This window comes from Mus caroli, chromosome 19, assembly GCF_900094665.2.
Source record: "Mus caroli chromosome 19, CAROLI_EIJ_v1.1, whole genome shotgun sequence".
NCBI lineage: Eukaryota > Metazoa > Chordata > Mammalia > Rodentia > Muridae > Mus > Mus caroli.
The window spans coordinates 38,624,825-38,650,142 of record NC_034588.1 but is presented as its reverse complement, the minus strand read 5'-3'; the positions used below and the strand labels follow the sequence as shown (position 1 = coordinate 38,650,142).

Below are 25,318 nucleotides of genomic sequence, written 5' to 3'. Positions count from 1 at the left end.
TTTTGAGACAGGGTTTCTCTGTATAGCCCTGGCTGTCCTGGAACTCACTTTGTAGACCAGGCTGGCCTCAAACTCAGAAATCCGCCTCCCTCTGCCTCCAGAGTGCTGGGACTAAAGGTGTGCGCCACCACTCCCGGCAACAGTGGGTTTTCTTAAGCACTCCCTGTCTAGCTGGGTGTGGAAGCACACTCCTTTAAGCCCAGTCCTCGAAAGGCAGAGGGAGGCAGATCTCTGTGAGTTCAGGGCTGGCCTGGGCTACACAGTAAGACCCTCTCAATTTCTGCCTTAAACCCTACCAGTGTTTGCTTTATAAAAGACAACAGTATTGAAGGAAAACAGCCTTTTAAGATGTAAGAAACACCAAAGAGGAAGAGAATGATTCTGCTTGGGGGTACTTAAGGCATCATAAGTATTGACACTTGAGTGCGTAAGTTCCTCAGACCAGGAATGGCAAGGAGCATTTCAAACTGAAGGACGAGGACTTCCCATTTCATGTGACTGAGTGAGAAAACTCCTGGGAAAGTGGATAGAGAGCTCCGGAGCCACCTTGTAAAGGACTTTGGGGCAATAAGGAGAAAATGAGGATGGTAAACAAATAGTTGTGTTTCAGATAGATAATTCTACATAAAGTACCAGCAGAATGGAAGACTTTTAACCTTTTTAAAACTTTAAACCTTGGAATGCATCATTAATTTGCATGTCATTCTTGCATAGGGGCCATGAGAATCTCTGTATCATTCCAAGTTTAACATATGTGCTAAAGTGAGCTCAAAGACTTTTTTTTTAATTGTATTCATTTCATTTCATTTCATATGCATTGATGTTGTGCCTTCCTGTATGGTGTATCAGGGTGTTGGATCCTCTGGAATTGGAGTTACAGACAGTTGTGAGCTTTCCTGTGTATGCTGGGAATTGACCCCAGGTCCTCTTGGAAGAACAGTCAGTGCTCTTAACCCACTTGAACTGTTTTAAGAGAGCAGTCCAGCTGCTCTTGTCTAGTCACAGTGTTCTGTTAGCACTGCTACATCCTAAAAGCTCAGTGGCTAAAAAAGTGATGTGCAGCCAGGAACCAAGGGGAAGATGAGCTCTTGCAAGTTGTCTTCTGAGCTGCACATGTGCACCCCACCACAGCTGCCCCAACACAAAAAGAATCTCAGGAACATTTCCACTGCACCCAAGCACCTTAGTCCTGAAAACCTGACTGAGGCAGTGAGAGAATGAAGACAGGATAGACACACAGATGTCTTCTGGGTACCAAATACCCCTTCAGTGTTTATAGCTGGTGAAAGAGGGATCGCTCCTCTCTGTGGGAGGTCTCTGTCGGGGAGCAGTGTCCGGCTGTGAGCAGCTGCAGCTCACGCTTTTTGTACACTGTGTCAACGTTCACACAGACTGGAGGAAGCCTTTGCCAATTCCCACGGGCCTAGGGGCTGGGCTTTGTCAATAGTTTGCATTCACTCAGAGCATCCTCAGCTCCCAACACTTTTTATCACACCAAAAATAAGAGCGGAGAAGTAGTGGTTATTTGTAAGGTGTGGAAAGTCATGTCTGAGGCAGGTAGACTAACCAGAGCTAGAATAAGATACTAGCTAAACTTAACCACCACGTGTCACGCAGTCACACGCACACTGATGCTCTGCTGTAGGAATCCGCCAGCTTCAATTTGACTCATTCTGAATGCTGAAGAAGCAGCTTTCAGTTTAAAATCTGAAGGACCCTCTCGAGTGGGACTTGGCTGTGGGGAGCTCCTTGATCTGTTTGTCCTGTGAGCCTGCCTTGTTGCCCCTACCCCCACTGTACAGCTTGCTCATTTTCCCCTGGGCTCTTTTCTCAGGCATGTGGGCAGCAGCTGGGCCTTCCACATCCTGGCACAAGTAGAGCTAGGAGTGCCTGAAGGCTAAGTTGGTGCCAGTCACGAGCTATGAATTCTCACTAGAGTTCCCCTTCCCTCCGTCTGGTTGGATTGCTTACTCTAGTACTAAACTGAGCCTCTGCCCATCTCAGCTCACAATGTTGCCATAAGCCCAGCAGACTTCGGGGAACTGGAGGTTTAGAACAGCATGCTGAAGTCTTTCCCGCATTTCCCTTTTGTTGACAGGTTCAGCATTTAGAGATGTCTAAGTCAAGAACCATGAACAGACTTTTGGAAGTAATTCCCATACCTTCATTAGGTAAAGCTTCATCCATGATAACCCAGTCCTTCCAAGACAGCCTGTTACTCCTTGCTTTCCTCTTGCAAATGTAGAGGCAGATCTGTTACTTGTGTGGTGTTGCTAATGCTAAGCTATATATTTACCAGGTAGGAGACTGAAGGTGTCAAAGGATACATGGTGAGAAGCTCCTCTTCCATCCCACAGTGGACTGTAGACTCTGGCATGATCTTTGCTATTACTGTGGGACATAGCCTCAGTTGAAGTGGTGGGGGGAAAGATCTGACATGAGTGATTTTAGAGAACAAGTTTGTCTAGAAACTGTATAGCCAAAGATAAAACTATAAAAGCACTGTATTGTTCCCATAAACTTGTTTCTCAAGGAGGCTAACAATTCTGAAGATAATTTATGGGACTGGAAAGGTAACTCAGTTGTTAATACCTTGGGCTTGCAGGCATTAAGACCTGAGTTCAGATCCCCAGACAGGGCATGGTGGCACACGCTTGTACTTTAGTGACGGAGTGACCAAAGGTAGAGACAGGTAAATTCCTGGAGCTGGCTCGCTAGCCAGCCTACAACATGAAGTTCCAGGTCACTGAAAAACCCTGTGTCAAAGACAAAAGATGCCTGAGAGACCACAGCTGAGATTGGCCCCTAACTATACATGCATTCACACATCTTCACACATATACCACACACAAATATGAGCACACATACACACGTGTGTGTGTGTGTGTGTGTGTATATATATATATATATATATATATATATATATATATATATATATATATATATATATACCTCATAACCAAGGAGTAATTATAAATAAATAAAAGAACTAGTTTCCCACTGTCAGAGATATTACAAATTGAAGGCTACAGAGATTAGACTTAAAGAATTTTCCTTGTTTTTCTTTCTTTTCTCTCTCATTTCTCCCCCTTCGGTTTTTTTGAGACAATGTTTCTCAGTGTAGTCCTGACTGTCCTGTCCTGGAACTCACTCTATAGAACAGGCTGGCTTCCAACTTAGAGATGTGCCTGCCCATCCCAAGTGCTGGGATTAAAGGTATGTTGGCACTACACCCTGGCAGACTTTTTTTTTTTTTTAAATACATGTATATCTGTGAACTATTTTCGTGCCTGGTGTCCAAAGAGATCAAAACAGGGTATCAGATCCCACAGAACTGCAATTGGAGCCACAAACCAACATGTGATCCAACCTGGAACCTCTAGAAGAGCAGTCAGTGCTCTTAACCAGTGAGCCATCCATCTCTCCAGCCCCTGAGACTTAGAGACTTTTATCATTTTATATTTAGTTTGACATATACAGATAAAGAAATAGTGGCAGATGTTTGTGTAATGTGGATGAATTGTTATACATACATATAATGTACATATATAGATATATGTATGTGTGTATATATGTATATATATGTATGTGTGTGTGTGTAGACATATTTCTCAGCTCTTTCAACTGAGAGAATCTAGAAGCAGTTTCATTCTAATGACACACCCAGACCATGGTTGGTTGGTTGGTTTCATTGAGATAGTGTCTTACTTACTATATAGCTCTATCTTGGAGCTTCCTATGGAGAGCAGCTGGCTTCCAATTCACAGAGAAAAGCTCAGTAGGGGTTGGGAATAGGAGTACTTTGCTTTAATTCCAGCACCCAGGAGACAGCCAGATGATCTATGTGAGTTTGAGACCAACTTGATCTACATAGTGAGTTCCTGGACAGCCAAAGTTAAAAAAAAAAAAAAATTAAAATTAAGCACATGCCTTTAATCCCAGCACTCTGGAGGCAGAGGCAGGTGGATTTCTGAGTTTGAGGCCAGCCTGGTCTACAGAGTGAGTTCCAGGACAGCCATGGCTATACAGAGAAATCCTGTCTCGAAAAACCAAAATAAACAAACAAACCAAACAAACAAACAAAAACAAATCAGTGAGACGGCTCAGCAAGTTAAGACTTGCTGCCGAGTCCACAGACCTGAATTCCATTCCCAGAGCCCACCTAATAGAAAGAGAGAGCTGTCTCCCAGAGGTTATCCTCTGACCTCACTTGCGTGCTGTGGTACAAGAACACCTTCACACATGCACACATACACAGATAAACAAAACAAAAAGCTCAGTGACTAAAGATGGAGCATCGGGAACAATGAAAAAGACTTGTTGGCTATTATTAAATTGACTATATTTATTGGTTTGTAACTCAGTGTATGAATATATACTAGTCAATATTGATACAGTAATAACTAGAATCTCTTTGTAGATGAAATTAAAATAATTTAGGTAGAATTACTTCCTCCAGATGGTTGAACTTAATCTCGTCCTCCCTGAATAGGGCTAACCATGGCTCCCCTTTAAGGATGGGGTGCCTGAAAGGAAATAGTACCCCTACCTCCTGCAGAGAGAGATACACCTGGGCCACATGTCTGAAGTAAATCTGGCTCCTGTGAGAGCAGAAGAGGTCCTGCGGACGACTGTCCCTGACATTGTGACGGAAGAGTCACTGACCTGTGACTTCTAAAAACTAGTAGCTGCAGTCTAAACAGAAGAGCATCAAACCCAGAGTGAAGGCCATCCTAGCAAAGGACCTCTTTCATCAAGGTTGTGAAGAACATGGAAAGCTGAGACACTTAGGGAGGAGCCTAAGGGTTCCTGACACTAATTATAAAGTGATACATTTAATTCCGAGACCCAGAGCATTAGTGGGAAGACTGGGGAAACCTGAATAATGTTTAGAGTTAGGTGGTCGTGTGCCGATGTTGTGCTCTTAGTTTTAAGAAATGTATATATTTGACAAATGTACTGTGTCCGCTGATAAAATGGGGAAGACTGGGTGAAGGTTGTACAGAAACTCTGCATTGTCTTTGCAACTTTTCTGTTCATCTAAAACTATCCCAAGGCCAGGTGTGGTGCTATGTGCCTTCAATCCTAGCACTTATTATTATTATTATAAAGTATTCTGTGCACATACTATAACCATGGACAGTATAACACTGTTCTGTGTTGAGATCTTGTCCGATTTTCAGTGTACACACATACAGCTACTTCAGTCTTGTTTCACATGTGAGCTATTGTGAACAATTCTACAGGGAACGTGGGCATATGACACTCTTTTCAGATATTAATTTATTTCCTTTGTATGTGAAACAGGAGTGTTATAACTGGGTTGTAGAGGCTTTTTTTTTTCTCTTTTTGAGGCACCTCCATACTCTTTTTTCCATAGCAACTGTACTAGTTTACATTCTACCAACGATGTTTGTACATACTCCCGTTTCTGTCTGTCCTTCCAGCCCTTGTCTCTTGTCTGTTTTGTAAGCAGCAACATCCTGACAGGTATGAAGCCAGAGCATCGAGTGCTTTTTTTTTTGGTTTTTCAAGACAGGATTTCTCTGTGTAGCCCTGGCTGTCCTGGAACTCACTCTGTAGACCAGGCTGGCCTCAAACTCAGAAATCCACCTGCCTCTGCCTCCAGAGTGGTGGGATTAAAGGCGTGCACCACCACCACCTGGCCTGAATTTCTATCTAGTTCCTTTCTTTCTCTTGGTCTCCCTGATCTACCCTCCTCTACCCCTTACGAGGCTGTGCTAGCTGCTGGGTTAGTCACTGCAGGCCAGGTCAGCACTTAGTCAGCTGAGCTACACCTTCAGCAATGGTTTTGTTTATTTGTTTTGCCTTTGTGCCATTTGTCCCCATTCATCTTTTATGCTGTTTTATATAGGCTGTTGTGTGTCTATATACATAAAGGGTTTTTATTTGATAATACTAATTTATATGTAGCCAGCTTATTCTTTAATTTGGCCTTTCTGCATATACAATCATTTCAGTTACAGATGAAAATGCTTATTTAAAAAAAAATACTTGCGACTGCATATTTGAAATGTGGCAGCTTCTTTCTTGTCTAGGAGGGGATCTTACTCAGCAGCGTGTAGTCTCCTAGCACGGGGCGCGGTGTAAACAGGAAACACTCAACCATTGAACCCTGTTTTAACTTTTTCATATGTCTTTCGATTTCTTCTAGATGTGAAGTCCGGTGGCTATACAGTGTTACAAGTAGTAGAAGCCCTTGGGTAAGCCCCTCTCTTAGAATATGCTTCCAGTCTTGCCTAGATACTTCTATGCATTATTCCCTCCCTAGAACCTGATTTTTTTCCCTTGTAGTTGAAGGCTTCTGATCCATATCAGCACTCAGTCTAAGCTGGTCTTGGGTTGTTCCTCTTAGAAAGGTACAGCCTGTAATCCACATCAGGTTCTGACTCAGCCTGCAGGTTTAGGTAAAATGGGCGGCTACGGCCTTCCACTGTTGTCTCATCGGAATGCCAGCCCTCTGTGCTTCCTTAGATCCACCTAATCCCTCAGGAGTCTAGCTGCCCCAGATGGCTTTGACATACTATAGGTCCTGTCTCCCTGTCTGGAGAATGTTTGGGAGGAAGACTGTGCCAGATCCCCAGACTTTGACTGTGCTAGTCAAGGAGGCTTGGGAACAGCTAAAAGAAGAGTGTTATAACCTGGGTTCTGAGAATCAGATTAGATACATGCTTGTAGTCTAGGGCTTGCTTTCCTCAAATCTCAGACCACAGACCACTTACGTTGACCAGTCTTATTAATAAGTTATTATTCAAAATGCATGTCTTCTGAAATAGGAAAAACAAATCAAAACAGAAAACTAAAGGAAGATTTTAAAAACTGCCACATCTTACACAGAACAGACTATTTAGCTTTTCTGGTTACTTTCTCATGGCCCTAGGTGTTTTTTTTTTGCTTTGGTTTGGTTTGGAGACAGGGTCTCTCCAGGTAGCTCTGGCTGTCCTTGAACTTACTCCATAGACCAGGCTGGCCTCAGACTCAGAAATCCACCTGCTTCTGCTTCCTGAGTGCTGGGATTAAAGGTGTACTACCACTCAGCATTATTTTTTTTTTAATAATAGTTTTATTGAAAATATAGTTGACACAGGGCTAGAGGGATGGATCAGTAGTGAAAAATGCAGGCTGCTCTTCCAGAGGACCCAGGTTCAGTTCCCCATACTCATATGGCAGCTCACAACTGTCTTTAATTCCAGTCTCAGGGAATCTGGCACCCTCTTCTGGCTTCCATGGGAGCTAGGCATGCATGTGGTACACATACATAGGGGCAAAACGTCCATACACATAAACAAATCTTTAAATATATATTTTTATACACACACACATATATATATACACATATTTGTACACACACACATACATATCTGACATATCAAAGCTCACTAAATTGTCTCACCCCCTGCTTTCTTCCCCAGCGTCAACGTTCAGCCATTCAAACATCCTTTTTACTCCAAAGTGAACCTCCTGCTCCTTACCACCCATTCCCTTCGCCCCTCTTCTTCCCAGGCTCTGGCACTCTATAGACTAACCGACTGTGGACATTTCAGATATATAGAGCCCCGGGCGGGCTGTGTGAGCGTGTGTCTGGTCTCTCACTGAGCATGCACTGCCTTGTTCCTAATGCTGTGATGAAATGCTGACGAGAGCAGCTTAAGGGAGGGAGGCTTATTGGGCTCACAGCTCGAGGATAAACTCTGTCAGGGAGAGCCCGGTGGCTGGAGTTTGAGGCATAAATGAGGTCATACTACATCCAAAATCAAGGAGCAGGGGTCTCTCTATTCATGCAGTCCAGGATCCCAGCCCAGAAAATGTTGTTTCCCACATACAGGGTTAGCCTTCTTAACTCAGTTTCATCAAGAAAATCCGTAACAGGAATATTTATATAGGTAATCCCTCATGGTTTGCCTAGAGGTTTGTCTCTTGGGTGATTCTAGATCATGGCATGATAACAACCAATGTTAGCATTACAGCATGATTACAAGGTTTATGTTGTCGTGGGTCAGGTCTACTTTTTTTTTTTTTTTTTTTTTTTTTTTTTGCTAAACAGCATTCCATTGTACCAATGACCAGCATTCTGTTTAACTATACATGAGTTGAAATGGACATCTGGGTTGTTTCCACCCTTGTGCTGTTAAGAAAAATTCCCTTAGGAGCATTTGTGTGCCTTGGTCCCTCTTTCAAATGCTGCAAATGCACAATATTCTACCTGCTAAGCAGAAACATTTCTGAGTTCCTGTCCTCAGAATCAGGAGTGGTTTTATTTCTGTATCGTTGTATGTTCCTTTATCTTTAAGGTTAAATTTTAAATTCCTGGGATCAGCTTTCCAGAAATCGACTTCCTGCTGAGGTTATGTAGAAGTGTGATCTCAGGAGAGTTATTTTGAATATCATCATCTTGTTGCTGCAGTTCACCTACTCCCTTATGAGCCAAAAGTGTTGGAGTCGGAGGGACTGTGCTGGTATGATCCTTTCACACCAGCTCTCAGGAGGCAGAGGCAGAGGCAGGCAGAGCTCTCTGACTTTAAGGCTGGTCTACAGAGCTAGTTTCAGGCAAGTAAGGCTACACAAAGAAACCCTATTTCAAAAAAACAAACAGAAAACAAACAAACAAAAAACCAAACCAAAACAAAAACTGCTGCAGTTAGAGTTGTTGCTCAGTTGAGAGAGATCTTGTCAAGCACGCACAAAGCCCTGAGTCCCCAGAACAACATAAAATCAGGCCTCGCTTCTGTGATTCCAGCACTCAGGTTGAACACCGAAGGATAAGTTCGGGGCTATACTCAATTGCGGAGTTTGAGGCCAACCTGGGCTACATGAATCTGTCTCCAAAAAGGGGGGAAAATTTAATCCTTCCAGGCCTGGAGAGATGGCTCAGCGAGTAAGAGCACTGACTGTTCTTCCGAAGGTCCTGAGTTCAAATCCCAGCAACCACATGGTGGCTCACAACCGTCTGTAATGAGATCTGACGTCCTCTTCTGGTGTGTCTAAAGATAGTTACAGTGTACTTACATATAATAATAAAATAAATCTTTGGGCCGAAGCAAGGCTAGAGCCAGAGTTCTGTTTACACACACAGAAATTTCTGTCTACATACACAGAGTTTTTATTTAATCTGTGAAAGGCTGCTGCTTCCCTTGAGTAGAAGCTGCAGCTGCCAGGCATCTCTGAAGCCCCGTGGGTACCACCAAGCTCTGTTTCAGAGGGATGTGTCCACAGTAAGTATGGTGCCCATCAGGTGCCAAGTAAGAGATGGGGAAACAGACTTTGGTTGACTGTGGTGTCACTTAAGCCTCTGTTGCTGCCAGATTAATCAGGGTAGGTTTGGGCTTCAGTCTCCCCCCCCCCCCCTTAGAGACAGTGCTGTGTAGCCCTGGATGTCCTGGAACTCACTCTGTAGACCAGGCTAGCTTTGAACTTTAGAGATCTGCCTGCCTCTGCCTCTCAAGTGCAGTACCACTGCCTGTCTGGGACTTGTGGTGTTTACTGGACACTAATGTTATTGGCTCAGGAGCACCTTCATGGGCTGGGTTTTTGGGTGGTTTTTTGTTTGTTTGTTTTCTTAAACTTTTTAAGAGGACTTTGCTTTCTTTATTGTCTAGAGACTTAAGTGTGAGTAGTGACTAGCTGCCGAATGTTTTCTTGATAATTTGAACTGGTTAATGACAGATGCTTTCTATCTTTCTATCTCTCAGGTCCTCTCTGGAAAATGCAGAACCCCGAACTCGGGCTCGAGGAACCCAGCTTCTGTCACAGGTGCTGCTCCAGTGTCACTCCTTGCTCTCGGAGAAGGAAGGTACTTTTACCACTAGTAGGGATGACTTTCCAAATCACAGCGCCATGACCTACATAGTGTTCACAGACAAAAGGGTTATAACCTATCTATGCACAGCTAACTAAGGGACTTCATTCCTTATTGGTATACTTGGCAGAGATGACTAAAATAAGATACAAGACATGGATTTCAAATAGTCTTTGATAATTTTTTCAGTGTATCTCAGTGTCTACATCCTGTAAGCATGTATAATACTTACTGCCTGGCCCTTTAAAGAAAGGTTGGTAGGCCTGTGTTCAATCCCTAGCATGTAAAGAAATGGAAAGGTGGAGGACTGTTGTTGTGGCTGAGCGGGTACAGGCACTTACTGTGCAAGCCTGACAGCAGGGCTTGATCCCTGGAACTACAGTAAAGGGAGAGAACAGGTGCCCAAAAGTTGTCCTTAGTCAGAGCCTCAAAAAAAAAGAGAAAGAAAGCAAGCTTAGTAGTGGCGGAGCTCATGAAACTGCTTTCAGCCCCAGCACCAAAGCAAAAGAGGAAAAGATCCATATTGCGATTGTGGGGTTGATAACGTGGCTCAGAGATAAAGGTGCTTTAGGCAAAACCCTGGAGCCCTGCATTTTATGTCTGGAGTGTCTTAGTCAGTGTTCTGATGCATGAACAACCATGGCAGTTCTTATTTTAAAAAGCATTTAATTAGGTCTTGCTTATGGTTTCAGAGGTTTAGTCCATTGTCACCATGATGGGGAGCATGGTGGCATGCAGGCAGACATGGTGTTGGAGAAGCAGCTGAGAGTTCTACATCCAGATCCACAGTCATAAGGAGAGAAAGATACTAGGCATGGCTTGGGCTTTTGAAACACTTCCAGTGACATGCTCCCTTCAGCAAACCACGCCTCTCAATTCCTCTCAAGTAGAGCCTCTCCCTGAGGACCAAGCATTCAAATAGATGAACCTTTGGGAGCCATTTTTATTCAGACCACCACATACACATAAAATAATGCAGTTAAAAAGAAAGCAGTTCTGAGGGGAAAGCTGGGTTTCGCTGTGAGTTTATATGAAAATGAATAGTAAAAGACTTTCCTGTTTCGCTAAGTAAAGACACCATGAAGTGGAAGTGAGTTTCTTTCGTCGTTGTTTGTTTTTTAGGGTTTTTGTTTTTGTTTTTGTTTTGTTGAGAAAGGGTTTCTCTGTGTGGCCCTGGCTATCCTGGAACTCACTCTGTAGACCAGGCTGGCCTCGAACTCAGAAATCCATCTGCCTCTGCCTCCCTAGTGCTGGGACTAAAGGCGTGCGCCACCACCGCCCGGCTAAAAGTGCATTTCTTGATTCAGAAGAACATTTGTAGGGAAGTCGAAATGGGATGGCCTCAGGAAGCAGATAAAGGTAGCTGCTGGGTCTTCCTCCTGATAAGCTAACACCGATCTGGTTTGTGCAGTGGTCCACCTGATCCTGTTCTATGAGAACCGGCTGAAGGACCATCATCTCGTGGTCCCATCTGTCCTACAGGGCCTGAGGGCACTGGTAAGTCCTTTTCACTGCATGGCTGTCTGCAGTAGTCCTTGGAAGGTTCACTCCGGGCCTTTTGGAGATGAACCTTCACATGCTGAAGGACAAAGGCGCATAGAGGAGTAGGTTACTGTCAGCCAGACCTGTAGTTCTTACTCTAGAGGGTGAGGTCACCCCGTGTGGCAGTTCCACTTTACCTTGTCATACACTGCACCTATCATCTACACTAAAAATAAAAAGGAGCTGTGGAGAAATACTTGGCTAGAGAGCGTTTCTCACTGTGAATGCTTCCTCCTGAGCAGGGATGTTGGGATACCCAATTACCCAGTGAGGCACGTTGTAGAGTTGTATCTTAGAGACAGTTTTCTCACTCATATCTTCCCTCCTACCGCAGAGCATGTCTGTGGCCCTGCCCCCGGGACTAGCTGTCTCTGTGCTTAAAGCCATCTTCCAGGAGGTACATGTACAGGTGAGTGGTAATAGTTGCTGATTTCTTGTTGTCAGTCTTTGTCTTGTGTATTTGCTATAAGTAGGACAAGGTGACAACAGATTGTCTTCCATGTTCTGGATGCTTTAAGGTCTGGTGACTTTACCTTTCTACTGGGTAAGGGAGGAATGACGACACTAGATCTGAAATATTCTCTCAGCTGAAGAACCTAAGCCATACATGAAGCAGGTTTAGGTTACTGGCATCATTGTTGTGCTGGTCAGTAGCCAGGCCCTTTCTCTGCAGTCCTCTTAACCTGATCTCGTGCTGGCTTAGAGATTCGTGAAGTAGGAAATGGTTGTAGTGTTTGAAGAATTCTTTGTTCTCTTTTCCACTCACTGTCTTTCTTCCCCATCCTCAAGTCCCTGCTACAGGTGGACCGCCATACTGTCTTCAGCATCATCACTAACTTCATGCGATCACGAGAAGAAGGTGAGGAATCTGAGAAGCAAGCGATTGCTCTTTCTCCCCCTGCCCCCCCGCAACCCCCATTAGAAGGGTGGATTGTACTCTAGGGGATATGTGAAAGGCCTCAGACTGAGGAATGATAAAGGTTTGGGGTACAGACTTTTCCCAGCATAGTAAGGTTTTTAATTCTGGACTTGAGTAAGTGCGCATGCATGCACACACTGACTTGCACATATCTTCACTGAGTACTTAGATCTAGGCAGGAAAGGAGAGCAAGAGGCAGCAGGAAGACACCAGGCTTTCTGTCCCATGGGACAGCAGTGACCTTGTTTTCTCCTTCCCAGAGCTGAAGGGTCTGGGAGCTGACTTCACATTTGGCTTCATCCAGGTGATGGATGGGGAGAAGGATCCCCGTAATCTTTTGCTGGCTTTCCGCATCGTCCATGACCTCATCTCCAAGGACTACAGTCTGGGTATGTTTTCATAGCAGTGAATTAATTACCTGATTGAAGCTGCTAGAGGTAATGAACCCAAGTCAACTTTATCCTTTCTCTGTTGCCGCAGGACCTTTTGTGGAAGAGTTATTTGAAGTGACATCTTGTTATTTCCCTATTGATTTTACCCCTGTAAGTAGCACCTTCATTCTGGATCAGATACTCAAGAATATGCGCTATGTGGAGACATTGTTCTAGACACGCAAACAAAACAGACAGTCCCTGGATTTACATTTTGTTTGCTTAGTGTGTATGCATGTGCAGTTTTGTGCAGTGTGGGTGCCTGAGTGTGGAGGCAGAGGAGGACGTTGAGTGTCTCTTTTATACCTGTCCACTTGTTCATGACAGACCCTCCTGCCACCAGGGTCTGCCACGCACATTGGAGCTCCCTGGTTTTGGACTGGCCACTGTCTGCACACCACTGTCCACTGCCCCAGGGCTGGGGTCACACAGCCACCGTTGTATTGGGGTCTGTGGCTCCTGCTGTCCTGTCACTTTTTCCACTGAGCTATTTTCCCAGGCTGATAGATATTTTAAAGTCCTTATGGATTCATATTTTAGTAAACTGGAAAATAGAGAGTCATCTAACACCAAAGGTGGGATTCAACTCAGCAAGTACTTGAGAGGGTACCTAGCAATGCACTCAGTGCTGAAGGGCACAGGGTTGTAAGCTGTGGTCCCTGCCCTTGAAGGCTGCAGCATTGAGGTAACAATATAGATTAGATATCAAAATGAATGGTACTAGAGTCATTCTGAAAGACAAGGGTTTAGTAGAAGCTACAGTTGGCAGGAACTGACCTAGCAGATGAGAGGATGTTGGGTGGTTTCTGGGGGAAGTATAGAAGATGAGTTTGTAGTTACGGAGGGCATCTAGGTAATAAAGCAAATGATCACAGCAAAGTATTACAGTTCCACACAGCGTGCACAGCAAGTGTGTGCTCTGACTCTGCTTTTATGTTTCTTTTCTACGGTCAGGTACCTTTGGTCTTCTGTTACATGGGATGTGTGGGGATGTGTGCTGCAAGTATTAGCAGTGTGAAAGAAATGAAAGCCTTGACTGCAGCATGCCAAGTGAGCTGGAGAATATTGGCTCTGGCTGACTTTAAAGAGCCCCAGCTGTCTTTACTAGACATCATTCCCCAGATTATCTCAGTCGGTATCCTGCTAGACCTCCTTTCTGCTGACACTGCTTCATAATCAATAAATGTTTCATAACCAATAACCATCGTTACAGCTCAGAACAACCTTAGACCTGTGAAAGACTGGTTCAGCTGATAGATAAGATACATAGACAGACAGACAGACAGGCAGGCAGGCAGGCAGGCAGGCAGACAAGGGTGTGTGAGTATGTGTGCGTGTGCGTGTGTGTGTGTGTGTGTGTGTGTGTGTGTAAAGTAATAGGGCAAGCTAGATGCCTCAGCAGGTAAAAGCTCTGGCTACACAAGTGAGTTCTATTCCTGGTGGTGTTGTGAGATAAGGTCTTGCTATGTGTGTGACCTTGAACTTGTAGCAAGGCTCAGTCCCTAACTGTTGTGATTACAAGCTGTACCACTAGGCCTGGCCTCTCACACATCTCCTGACACACACTCTGTGTCACTCTTAGATAGGAAAGTTTTCTTTAAGTTTATTATCATCATCATCATCATTATCATTATTGATTTCTCTTTGTTTTGTAGTGTTCTGTTTTTAGTTCATGGGTAGATATATCTTTCAAAAATAATAATGTTACTTTAAATTTTTTAAAGATTTTTTTAAATTTATGGTATATATCTGAGTGAATATATGTCTTATGTGTGCATATGACAGAATAGGGTGTTGGTGCCCTGATGCTGCAATTACAGGTCCTTATGAGCATCCAAACGTGAGTCTAGGAACTGAACTCAGGTTCCTTGTTCATGCACTATGTGCCCTAATCAGTTGAGCCATCTCTCTAGCCCTTAAATCTTTTTTGTTTACATTTGTGTGACTGCTCACACTGGAACACTGTTCTTGGCAGGTATAAACAAAGGTCTGCCCACTCTAGAGAGGGAACTGTCAACAGACCACAGTACGAACACCAACACAGTCTGAATTGGTGAAACAATTTGATTGAGGTTCTAACAGGAATATGAGTGAGGAGTTATTTACAGGAAAGAAATGATTCAAAGATAAGTGCATCACCAAAGATGACATCTCACAAAATATACCTTGGTGCACACTGCCCAGTCTGCTGCAGCTCAGCAGGCTAGAGAGTACCCTTTTCAGATGCCTCCGCTGGCCTGAGCCTCTTCAGGCAGCTCAGCTGGTCTTTCTTCCAGGCTGCTTGGTTCCTCTGAGAGTGTCTCAACAATTTTTACTGCCTATGATATATACTTGGAGAGGGAGAGGCTAGTGAATCTGGTCAATTTCAAGGACTTCTTAAAGATATTTTAAGTTGTTTGTTTCCTGTCTTAGCCATCTTGCCTGGAGGATAGAGTACTTCATCTCCCTGTAAACATTCTTTCTTAAAATACCCAGTTTGACATCCCCATTTATCCTGGGTCTTAAGCTTCTCCAAAACAAAAGGCTTAATTTAATTAGCCTCTGAGGAAACTGCTCCACAGCCCCTGTGCATGTGGGAGTCGGCCCTTACTTTCCACCATGTAGATCCCAGGTCGTCAGCCTCGGTGCCAGCTTCTCCACACTGAGCCGGCTCCTTAGTCTGTGTGTGAGGATAGCTGGTACTTAGGTGCCGTGGGATACAGGTGGATATCAGAGGACAGCTTTGTGGAGTCAGTTCTCTCTGCACTTTACATGGCTTCTCAGGGTTGGACTCAGCGCTAGGCTTATGTAGATAGAAAGGGCCTTTACCTGGTGAGCCATCACTGGCTCCATCAGTTGGTCAATCTCTCTCTCTCTCGCTCTCTCTCTCTATATATATATATGTGTATATACACACATACATACACACATATTCATACATATTCCTTGCTCCCTCCCTTGTTTTGTTTTGTTGAGGGGAAGCCCTGAACACATTGGTGGAAATTCTATATGAGCTTCATTTTCTAATGACTTAACGTGGATATATGGGAACTTCTTAAAATCATCTTTATTTTGCCAATCTTCTTTAAAAAAAACAAAAACAAAAAAACTTAGGACTGCCTAGCACAAGAAAAACAAAAGAAAAGAAAAAAGGAAAAAAAAAGGACTGCCTGGCAGAAGTGAACTGAGATTATCAATACCGGTACCATATCCCTTTGACCTCCTGGTGCAGCACTGAGGCTCTCAACGGCACCACCAAAACTGTAGACTCCTTTCTTACCCAGTGTTGAAAATTAAACTTCAAGGCTCTGCTATGATGAAGGAAGAATAGAGAAACTGTCCAGGAGCTCCGTCTGCTTCTCTGTCCCCATTCCTTGTTCCAGCTTCCCTTAGAACTGCCAGTTCCAAAGCCCTCAGGGACTGTGTAGTGATAGTCACTCAGCTATCCCCAGGTCTACCCTGGGTCTTTCATCTTAGCTGTGTTGAGTCATTTCCTTCTGACTGTCTGCCTTCCAGTTTCTAGAATTTTGTCTCTCTTATCTGGTTCTCTTCAACATTTAGCTTTTTGACTTAAACCAAACCAAACCAAACAAACTTTACTATATTTTTAGTGCAGTTTCCGGAGGAGAAAAGGAAAAATCTGATTGATATTTTCAGTCTGCTGGTTTGATACAGACGTTATCAATGCTTTTTATACTGTCATAGTTGCTGCTTTATTTATATAAGTGAAAAAAAGATAAAAATGTCCATCCAAGAGAAATTATTTCAACTGACTTAACCACATAATAAAACTAATATTCAGGAAGAATAATACCATTTGGGAATGTTTTTTTATTTTCATTCTAGTTTTTTCCAGATAGGGCTTCTCTGTATAGTCCTGGCTGTCCTGGAACTCACTCTGGAGACCAGGCTGCCCTGGAACTCACAGAGATCTGCCTCCTGAGTGCTGGGATTAAAGAGAGGGTTGTGTGCCCCCACACCTGGGTGAGAATGATCTTAATGTAACTGACAGTGTAACTCGGTGGTAGAGTACTTGCCTGGCATGCCCACGTACTCGGTTTGATTCTAGCATAAAATACAAGTTTGGTGGCCCACGCCTGTAGCGCCAAACACTTGAGAGGTAAACACAAGGGAATCAGAAGTTCTAGGTCAACATTAGCTACATCCAGTGTTCCAAGTTAGCTTGAGCTACATGAGATCATTTCTTATTAAAAAGGTGTTCTTGATGTAGTAAGTGAGAAATAGATTACAAGCCATACAATTAGTCATCTTAACATATATACAGAGAAGAAGCAGGCCAGCTGGTAATTGGGCTTATCTTTATCTCTAAGTGGTAAACAGTAGATCTGATAGAAAATGTGTTGGGGCGTGCTGTGGTAGCTCATATTAGTAATGCTAATTAGCATTCAGGAGGCTACATAGCAACCGTTCCAAAACACAGGAATAAAGGTAAAGGGGAATGGAATGTGCCTGGGTTGGGAAGACAGTTTAGTGGTACAATGCTCGGCTGGCATGTACAAAATGCTTGCTTAATTCTAGCACTGCAAAAATAAGTGACTTGCTGGGTGTCACCACTCAGTACACACCTTTAATCCCAGCACTTAGAAGGCAAAGGCAGATGGATCTCTCTGAGTTCAAGGCCAGTGTTGTCTAGAGTTCCAGGAGAGCCAGGGCTACTTAGAAAAGCTGTCTCAAGAAACCGAAAAATAAAGCCGGGCGTGGTGGCGCACGCCTTTAATCCCAGCACTCGGGAGGCAGAGGCAGGCGGATTTCTGAGTTCGAGGCCAGCCTGGTCTACAAAGTGAGTTCCAGGACAGCCAGGGCTATACAGAGAAACCCTGTCTTGAAAAACCGGAAAAAAAAAAAAAAAGAAACCGAAAAATAAAATAAATGCCTAAAGACAAAAATATGTTAAGAGTGAGCAAAACTTTTTGCTGGGGCCTCATGGTGTGTGATTGTGCTAGATTGTGTCTAGGGATTGCCTGTTCTGCAGGCTTGCCAGGTTCAGACTTATGTCCAAGGGTGGCCCGAAAATTGTACAAATCCATGGTTCCTTTCCATTTTCAGCCGCCTAACGATCCTTACGGCATCCAGAGAGAGGATCTCATCCTGAGTCTCCGTGCTGTGCTGGCATCTACACCGCGCTTTGCTGAGGTGGGTCTGGTCTACTGTAATAGTCTCTGCCCAGAGAACACTCCAAAGAAAGAGCAGTGTGGGGGTCTGGACATGGCTCAGCAGTAAGAGCACTGGCTGCTCTTCCAAAGAACCCAGGTGTGATGCCCAGTACCCCATGGTGGCTCACAGCCATCTGTCACTCTAGTTCCAGATGATATAATACACCTTCTGGCCTGCGTGGCATCAGACATGCATGTGGTATACTGACGTGCCTGCAAGCAAACATTTATACACGTAAAACAATTACAACAACAAGTTTTTTGAAAAGTAAAAGCATAAGGAGATAGAATGCTCTATTATGTATTTTAGGGTTGATGTTCTATAAGTATCTTATATATCAAATACTTTCAGACTTTCAGCATCGAAAACGTCATCATCCCATCCCCTAAAATACTGATGTCTTCTGTAGACAGTGTACTTCACACGCATCAGCTTTGCTAACGTGCCTATTTCTTAAGTACCACAGCGTGGCAGGAATGTTGGTTACAGTTGTAACTCGTGACCTGAACCCCACTTCTTGGTATAGCACCTGTCTCTTAGGGCTGATGATAATATGGGCATTGGTTCTGATGGCTAAAATACTCTCTCAGGCTTCTGCTTTTTCCTCCTTTGCCACAGTTCTTACTGCCTCTGCTAATTGAGAAAGTGGATTCGGAGATTTTAAGTGCCAAGCTGGATTCTCTGCAAACTCTGGTGAGTGTTTCTCCTTACAGGATCCAGCTATCTCTGCACAGGTTAGTGATACTAAAGTGCAGCTTCGTGGCCAGCCGGGGGTCAGTTCACGTGCCTCACGGGCCAGGACTTAGGCTTATAATGTTTATCTAAGCACTGTATTACATTCATACTGTCTTACTCTGTGTAGCTAAGAACTGGTCAGTGTTCTTCTTTTTCTTTTTGGATTTTTGAGAAAGGGTCTCTCAGCTCAGGCTGGCCTGATCTTTTTACTTCCACTTCCCAATTAATAAGACTAATGTGTATTGCTAATGCAGACCTTGTCTTAGTGGAGGATGGGTGCTAGTAATTGAACCCAGAGCTTCATGTATCCTAGGTAAGCAAGCGCTCTTTCACTGGGCTTTGCCATCAGCCTTGTACTTTCAGTAAGAAATAGGCTGAGCTCTTTTCTGTGCACTCAGTAGAACTGTTAGGACACCTTGAAGGTTTCCCTGCTGAGAATCCACCATATTTAGGTGCCCATGTATCCTAGAGCACCTTGAGCGTGAGCTAGCTAATGGCTGTGGTTCTTTTGGCAGAATGCTTGCTGTGCTGTGTATGGACAGAAGGAGCTGAAGGACTTCCTGCCCAGCCTTTGGGCTTCCATCCGTAGAGAGGTGAGTGTTGGTTACTTGAACTCACTGGCGTTAGTTGACAGATACGGGGCATGAGGAGAAGTAATGGCCCTGGCCTGTCCTTTTTCCTGTCTCCCAGAGTCAAGATGCTGTGTGTGTTCTTTTCAGTGAACAAGCAAGGGGATAGAAAGATTTCCAGTTGAACGTCAAAGGGGGTAGTTCTCTTTTGAGGGCTTCCTGCTTGGTGACAATACATGGCCACCTTTGTACAATGCCTGCTTCTTGTCCTGTCATGGCAAGGAGCATAGGTCTGACACCATCTGAATGTAAAGAGAGAGAAAGAGACTTAAATAAGGGTCATAATAATCTCTATTCTATGTGGGTAACTGTTTCTTGCAGTATGTCATTCCCAGTCGGGTAAAAGACTTGCTGAACATATAACCAACCAAGAAGATACTAGTAGGTTGGGTTTTTAATTTTCATTGCTGTGCCCCAAACATTCTCAAGTGCACACTCTTCTGCACCCCAAGAAGAAAGGCAGTGCAGTGGTGGGGACTTAGCTGGGACAAGCTCACCTCAGTAGCCATGGGGTCCCTCCCTGACAGGTGTTCCAGACTGCGAGTGAGCGAGTAGAGGCAGAGGGCCTGGCAGCTCTCCACTCCCTGACTGCGTGTCTGTCCTGCTCTGTGCTGAGAGCTGATGCTGAGGACCTCCTTGGCTCCTTCCTTAGCAACATCCTGCAAGGTAATGGGACCGTGGAGCCAGCGAAGGGAGTGAGTACCTTGGAGCTGATATTCCTTTGGGCCAGTGTCCCTTTATGGGTGGCTCGCACATGTCCAATAATTTGGGGGCTGCAGCCCTACTTGTATTGAGGGCAGTTAGATGTTAACTGCTAGCAAATAGTTCCAGGTGTCAGTCTCCAACCTCTATGATTAAAGGGGAAACAGGCAATATTTGGCCTACTCCCCAGGTCTGTGATTGCTGCCTCTCTAGACTGCAGGCACCATCTATGTGAACCAGACATGAAACTTGTATGGCCTAGCGCTAAGCTGTTGCAGGCAGCTGCAGGTGCGTCTGCCCGGGCCTGTGAGCACCTCACCAGCAACGTGCTTCCCTTGCTGCTGGAACAGTTCCACAAGCACAGCCAGGTAAGGGGGACAGGTGAGACTTGGGTGCCTGTGGTCCCTTTCTTGGAGAGACTGACATTCTAGTTTGGTCTCAGATAGATCTGGGTTTTCTCCTGTTAACCTTAGCTTGTTCCCTTGTTTACTCTCACATAGTCTCTGTCTTAAGTAAAAGGTTCATTGTTAGAATAGCAGAGCTGAAATCCTTTAACGTAGTCTCTGACCCCAGTATTCCTTGAAATATCAGAGCAACCAGCGGCGGACAATCCTTGAAATGATCCTGGGATTCCTAAAGCTACAGCAGAAATGGAGCTATGAAGACAGAGGTGAGGTCACTTTGAGTTGAGGTATCCTGGGCAGTTATTGAGCCTTGTAGCCCAGAAGTACAGCAGGACGGAGTACTACAGAGGAGTCCAGGAGAGTGGCCATGTTCATCGGCTGCAGTGCAATACTATACTGATGGCATTGCCATTTTCCAATGCACATCTCCTAGAATCCCAGCTCTTAAAATCTGCCCAACGTTGTCTGCAGCACTGCAGTCAGGGATGGGTGTGAGCCCGTCTGACCTGGCCTTTGTCTCTCCTAGATGAAAGGCCTCTGAGTAGCTTCAAAGACCAGCTATGCTCATTGGTGTTCATGGCTCTAACAGACCCCAGCACCCAGCTTCAGCTTGTTGGCATCCGGACGCTCACAGTCTTGGGTGCCCAGCCAGGTACATGTCACAGGAGAAAGGACAAGGAGGGCATTGATCCCTCCTTGCATTCCCTGTCCTCACTGCGGCACTGGGTGCTGTACTTTGTCCTAGGGTTTCCTGGGAGGGTGGTGGCTACAAGGACGCACAGATGCAGGTAGTGTTCTCTCTAACTGCAGGTCTCCTGTCTGCTGAGGACTTGGAGCTGGCAGGAGGTCACCTGTACCGACTGACCTTCCTGGAGGGAGATTCCCAGAGTTGGTGAGAATCTAGAGCAGTTGAGGTATCCTGGGCAGTTGTACCCCACCTCTGTATCAGTAGCAGCAGATGCAGCCAAGGCCAGAGTTCTGTGCTGTGTGGATATGGCTGCTGAGTGGTCAGAAAGACAATGGCACAAGCCTTTAATCCTAGCACTCAGAGGCAGAGGAAGGCCAATCTCTGTGAGTTTGACCTCAACCTAGTCTACAGAGAGTTCTAAGACAACTAGGGCTACACAGAGAAACACTGGCTCAAAAAGAAGGAAAAAACAAAAAACAAAAACAATACAAAAACAAAAAAAGAAGTCCTGTCCAACCAAGTGTTGTAGGACTTGTCTTGCTCTTCAGCAAGGTATCCATGAGAGCCCATTCTCGTGGAGCTTCCTGCTCTCAGGCCTTGGGAAGAGTGATGGGCCAAGGCTCTGCTAATGCTGTTCATTGTCCCCAGTAGGGTGGCAGCACTGGAGGCATCAGGAACCCTGGCCACTCTGTATCCTGGAGCCTTCAGCAGACACTTGCTCCCTAAGCTTGCTGAGGAGCTGCATAAAGGTATGTGTACTAACTGTTCCAACCCTTGCCAGCAGGGCTTTCTGAGAAGGCCTTCACACCACCACACAGGAAAAACTTATCTCACCAATTGCTTTCAGGGGAGTCAGATGTGGCTAGAGCAGATGGTCCCACCAAATGTTCCCGGCATTTCCGCTGTCTGCAAGCTTTGTCAGCTGTTTCAACACATCCCAGCATTGTCAAGGAGACACTGCCTCTGCTACTGAAGCATCTCTGTCAAGCAAACAAAGGTAACTAGCAGTAACACTCACCAAGGGCCAGGACTAAATGGAACCCTGGTCTAGGGCCTGTAAGTTGTAATTGTAGTTGTACATAGCAGTGACATGGTAAGCTCTTTAAAACCAATACCTAGTGATTGTTTATATAGTAATATTAATATAGCTATACAGTAAGCAGATATACATTTACGGTTGTACAGTTTGACGTTTCATCCAAATACACCATAAGAAAGGAAGTGGTCTACGGTTAGCTTACACATCAGCCCTTTGGTGTCTCGGCAGTCTTGAGAGCCATTTCTATTTGGTATTTTGCAATATTCTAGAAACTGTTCTTATCCTTAGTAATCCTGTTGAACACTGTATCTCTTGGGAGGATCTTCGGGGCTTCCTGGCTCACGCTCGTAGCTGATTCAGAGACCGTGCACACCCACAAAAGCTATTCTTCTAATCTCGTGTGGCACCTGGTATCTACCTCTCCCTCTTCTCCCTTTCCCTTCCTTTCCAGGCTCTGGTAACCAATATTTGAAACATGAAAAAAAAATTTTTTTCTTGTGGACATGGTAAACGTTAAAAGGAAAAGGAAGAAAAGTCTGATATTTGGATCTCAGTCCAACTCTGTCAGTCTCATTATCTTCAAAAAACTGAATGAGCTCCTCTTCTTGAATTACACAGTACACATCCTCTGACCCGCAGTTCTATCTGCATGTATAAAAGTTGCACCGTGAGCTGGGCATGTCGCTTAGTTGGTAGAGCACTGTCTAGAACACCGGGCCACATCCCCAGCACTGCATCAGATAGACAAGGTCTTCCTGTCTGTATACCAACACTCAGATGTGGAGATAGGTAGGAAGATCAGAAATGCATGGCCATCTTGGATACATAAAACCCTTCCCGAGGACCCTGGTTCAACTCCCAGAACCCACATGGCAACTCACAAATGTCTGTCACTACAGTCACAAGGGACCCTGATGCCCTCTTCTGGCACTGTTGGCACTGAGTACACAGACATGGTGGCAAAACACCCCTAGACCTGGAAGTTCTTTAGAGAAAACCCTAAGGAGAATTCTGACGTTGTCCTCCACAGGGAATATGGTTACAGAGTCCAGTGAAGTTGTTGCTGTCTGTCAGAGTCTCCAGCAGGTGGCAGAAAAATGCCAGCAGGACCCTGAGAGCTACTGGTATTTCCACAAGACAGCTGTACCCTGCCTGTTTGCATTGGCTGTGCAGGCTTCAATGCCAGGTGATTTTCTCTGCTTCCATCCTGTAGTAGGTTGGCTTTCTACTAGCGTTGGACAGGACTACTACCTCCTGGGTATTGCCAGCACTGTGTGTTATACTGTAAAGCACAAATGCCACTGTAATGAACAGTGACAATAACCAGAATTGAGTGGTAATAGCATCAGTCAAAGGGATGCACATGGTAATTGCTTTATTAATTTATTAGGCTTGAGCTTTGGAGTCTAGTAGGTCCAGTTGGGTTTTACCTTCAGCTTGCTAACTTTACAAGATACCGTATCTGAATGCTCCTTCCTCACTACAACATGCAGAGTTAAGCAGCGTGTGTGTGTGTGTGTGTGTGTGTGTGTGTGTGTGTGTGTGTAGGATGACATATTGTGTGATCACAGGTTATTGATAAGGATTAATGATAATGCGACAGTAGTATTGATTGTTTGATAGTTGCTTATAAATAAGACTCAATAAAAATAAGCACGTCTTAAAAAAATTTGGAAGGCCAACATTTCTACTTACAGTACCAAGATTGTCCAATTAGCCAGCCTTGTTTTCCACTGCTGACTACCATAAGCACAGTGCAGTGTTCCTAGTCCTGTGCCCTGTGTCAGATCAAGCGTAGCTATGCCTTCCTTTGAGGTTTTAAGCCCATAGCATTTGTTCAGGGTACATTAAACTTACTGGTTTTCACCAGGGTGGTGGAGTGCTCCTATAATCCCAGTGGAAAGTGGAGGCAGGAGGATCAGTAGTTCAGGTATAGCCCACGCTTCCTGAGATACTATTAAAAAATACAAAAAAAAGCATGGTAACTGCATATGTCTTTAATCCCAGCAGCACTCAATAGGCAAAATTAGGCGGGTCTCTTGTGAGTTTGAAGCCAGCTTGGTCTATACAGCAAGTTCCAGATTAGTTAGTACTACGTGATGACTCCCTTTCTGCAAAAGAAGAAAAATAGCCTGAAATATTAGGGGCGAGAGAGTAGCTCAGTAGTTAAAAGTGTTGGCTACTTTCCCAGGGAACCTGTGCTCAGTTCCCAACACATGGGTGGCTCATAACCACCTGTCACTCTGGCTCCAGGGGATCTCGTACTCTCTTCTGGACTACGAGGACACTTACAATCAGGTGCATAAACCATCCCCTACAAACACGCACGCACACACTCTCACACACACACACACTCACTCACTCTTAAAAAATGCTCTGGAGTTAGCCTGTCAGAAGGAGGACAAGAGCTACTTTGAATTCCTTTTTCCTTACTCGTCTCACTATTTAACACAGCCCAGGCTTGACCTCAAGCCCACAGTCCTTCTGCTTCAGCCTTGTAAAGCTGATGCTACAAGCAACCTTGACCCCAAATTTCAGGTACTTTTTCTTCGAGAAAGGGTTTTTCTGTGTAGTCCTAGCTGTCCTGGAACTTGCTCTGTGGACCAGATTGGCCTCGAACTCAGAGATCTGCCTTTTAACCACTGAGACTAAAGGTGCCTGGTCAAAGTTGGGTTTCTGAACCACAGTAGTGGCCTTCTAGTTCTGTGGGTGTACATGTGGGTCTTATTCTTTGCAGAGAAGGAATCCTCAGTTCTGAGAAAAGTACTGTTGGAGGATGAGGTCTTGGCTGCGTTGGCATCTGTCATTGGCACTGCCACTACCCATCTGAGCCCTGAGTGAGTAAAACCATGAGTGGCCTGATCCCCCAGGAAGGGGACAGCATTCTTGGGCAGAAGCCACAGATGGTGCTTTTCCAGTTGTCCACTGAGCCTGTATGGAAGTGTGGGGGCAGTTGTTTTATAAGTTTGATGGTGACACAATGAAAGGGTCTCTCAAAAGCACCATAGAATATTAGGTGAACCTTGAGGTAATGGGTTTTGTTAGTGTTTTATGTTGTTAGGGTTTTTAAGGTTTATTTCTTTTTCTTTCATGTGTATTGGTGTTTTACCTGCATGCAAATGTATGTGCCATATGCATGCAGTGCCTCATGCAGACAGAAAAAGATGTCAGATCCTCTAGAACTTAGCCTCCCTGTGGGTTCTGTGCACCAGACTCCGGTCCTCTGCAAAAACAAGTGCTCTTAACCACTGAGCTAAC

At 44.7% G+C, this 25,318-nt stretch overlaps 1 protein-coding gene and 1 pseudogene across 3 annotated transcripts in view; one reads left to right on the top strand and one right to left on the bottom strand.

The window, feature by feature from the left end:
- Mms19 (MMS19 homolog, cytosolic iron-sulfur assembly component) overlaps positions 1-25,318 on the top strand; it is a 36,623-nt gene that overhangs the window by 5,164 nt on the left and 6,141 nt on the right. Inside the window, exons 2-21 of one of the 3 annotated variants that reach the window (XM_029472419.1) lie at positions 2,099-2,171; positions 6,176-6,224; positions 9,711-9,811; positions 11,229-11,314; positions 11,694-11,768; positions 12,149-12,218; positions 12,539-12,667; positions 12,759-12,820; positions 17,756-17,842; positions 18,482-18,556; positions 19,114-19,191; positions 19,755-19,893; positions 20,143-20,297; positions 20,521-20,599; positions 20,860-20,985; positions 21,144-21,225; positions 21,670-21,770; positions 21,869-22,018; positions 23,091-23,246; positions 24,798-24,897. In XM_029472419.1, the coding sequence (XP_029328279.1) occupies positions 2,114-2,171; positions 6,176-6,224; positions 9,711-9,811; positions 11,229-11,314; positions 11,694-11,768; positions 12,149-12,218; positions 12,539-12,667; positions 12,759-12,820; positions 17,756-17,842; positions 18,482-18,556; positions 19,114-19,191; positions 19,755-19,893; positions 20,143-20,297; positions 20,521-20,599; positions 20,860-20,985; positions 21,144-21,225; positions 21,670-21,770; positions 21,869-22,018; positions 23,091-23,246; positions 24,798-24,897 (1,958 nt within the window). In that variant the 5' untranslated portion in view covers positions 2,099-2,113. The remainder of the gene's footprint in view (positions 1-2,098; positions 2,172-6,175; positions 6,225-9,710; positions 9,812-11,228; positions 11,315-11,693; positions 11,769-12,148; positions 12,219-12,538; positions 12,668-12,758; positions 12,821-17,755; positions 17,843-18,481; positions 18,557-19,113; positions 19,192-19,754; positions 19,894-20,142; positions 20,298-20,520; positions 20,600-20,859; positions 20,986-21,143; positions 21,226-21,669; positions 21,771-21,868; positions 22,019-23,090; positions 23,247-24,797; positions 24,898-25,318) is intronic. The other 2 variants (XM_021151443.2, XM_021151442.2) reach the window with 2 other exon arrangements.
- On the bottom strand, positions 670-770 carry LOC115030028 (annotated as a pseudogene).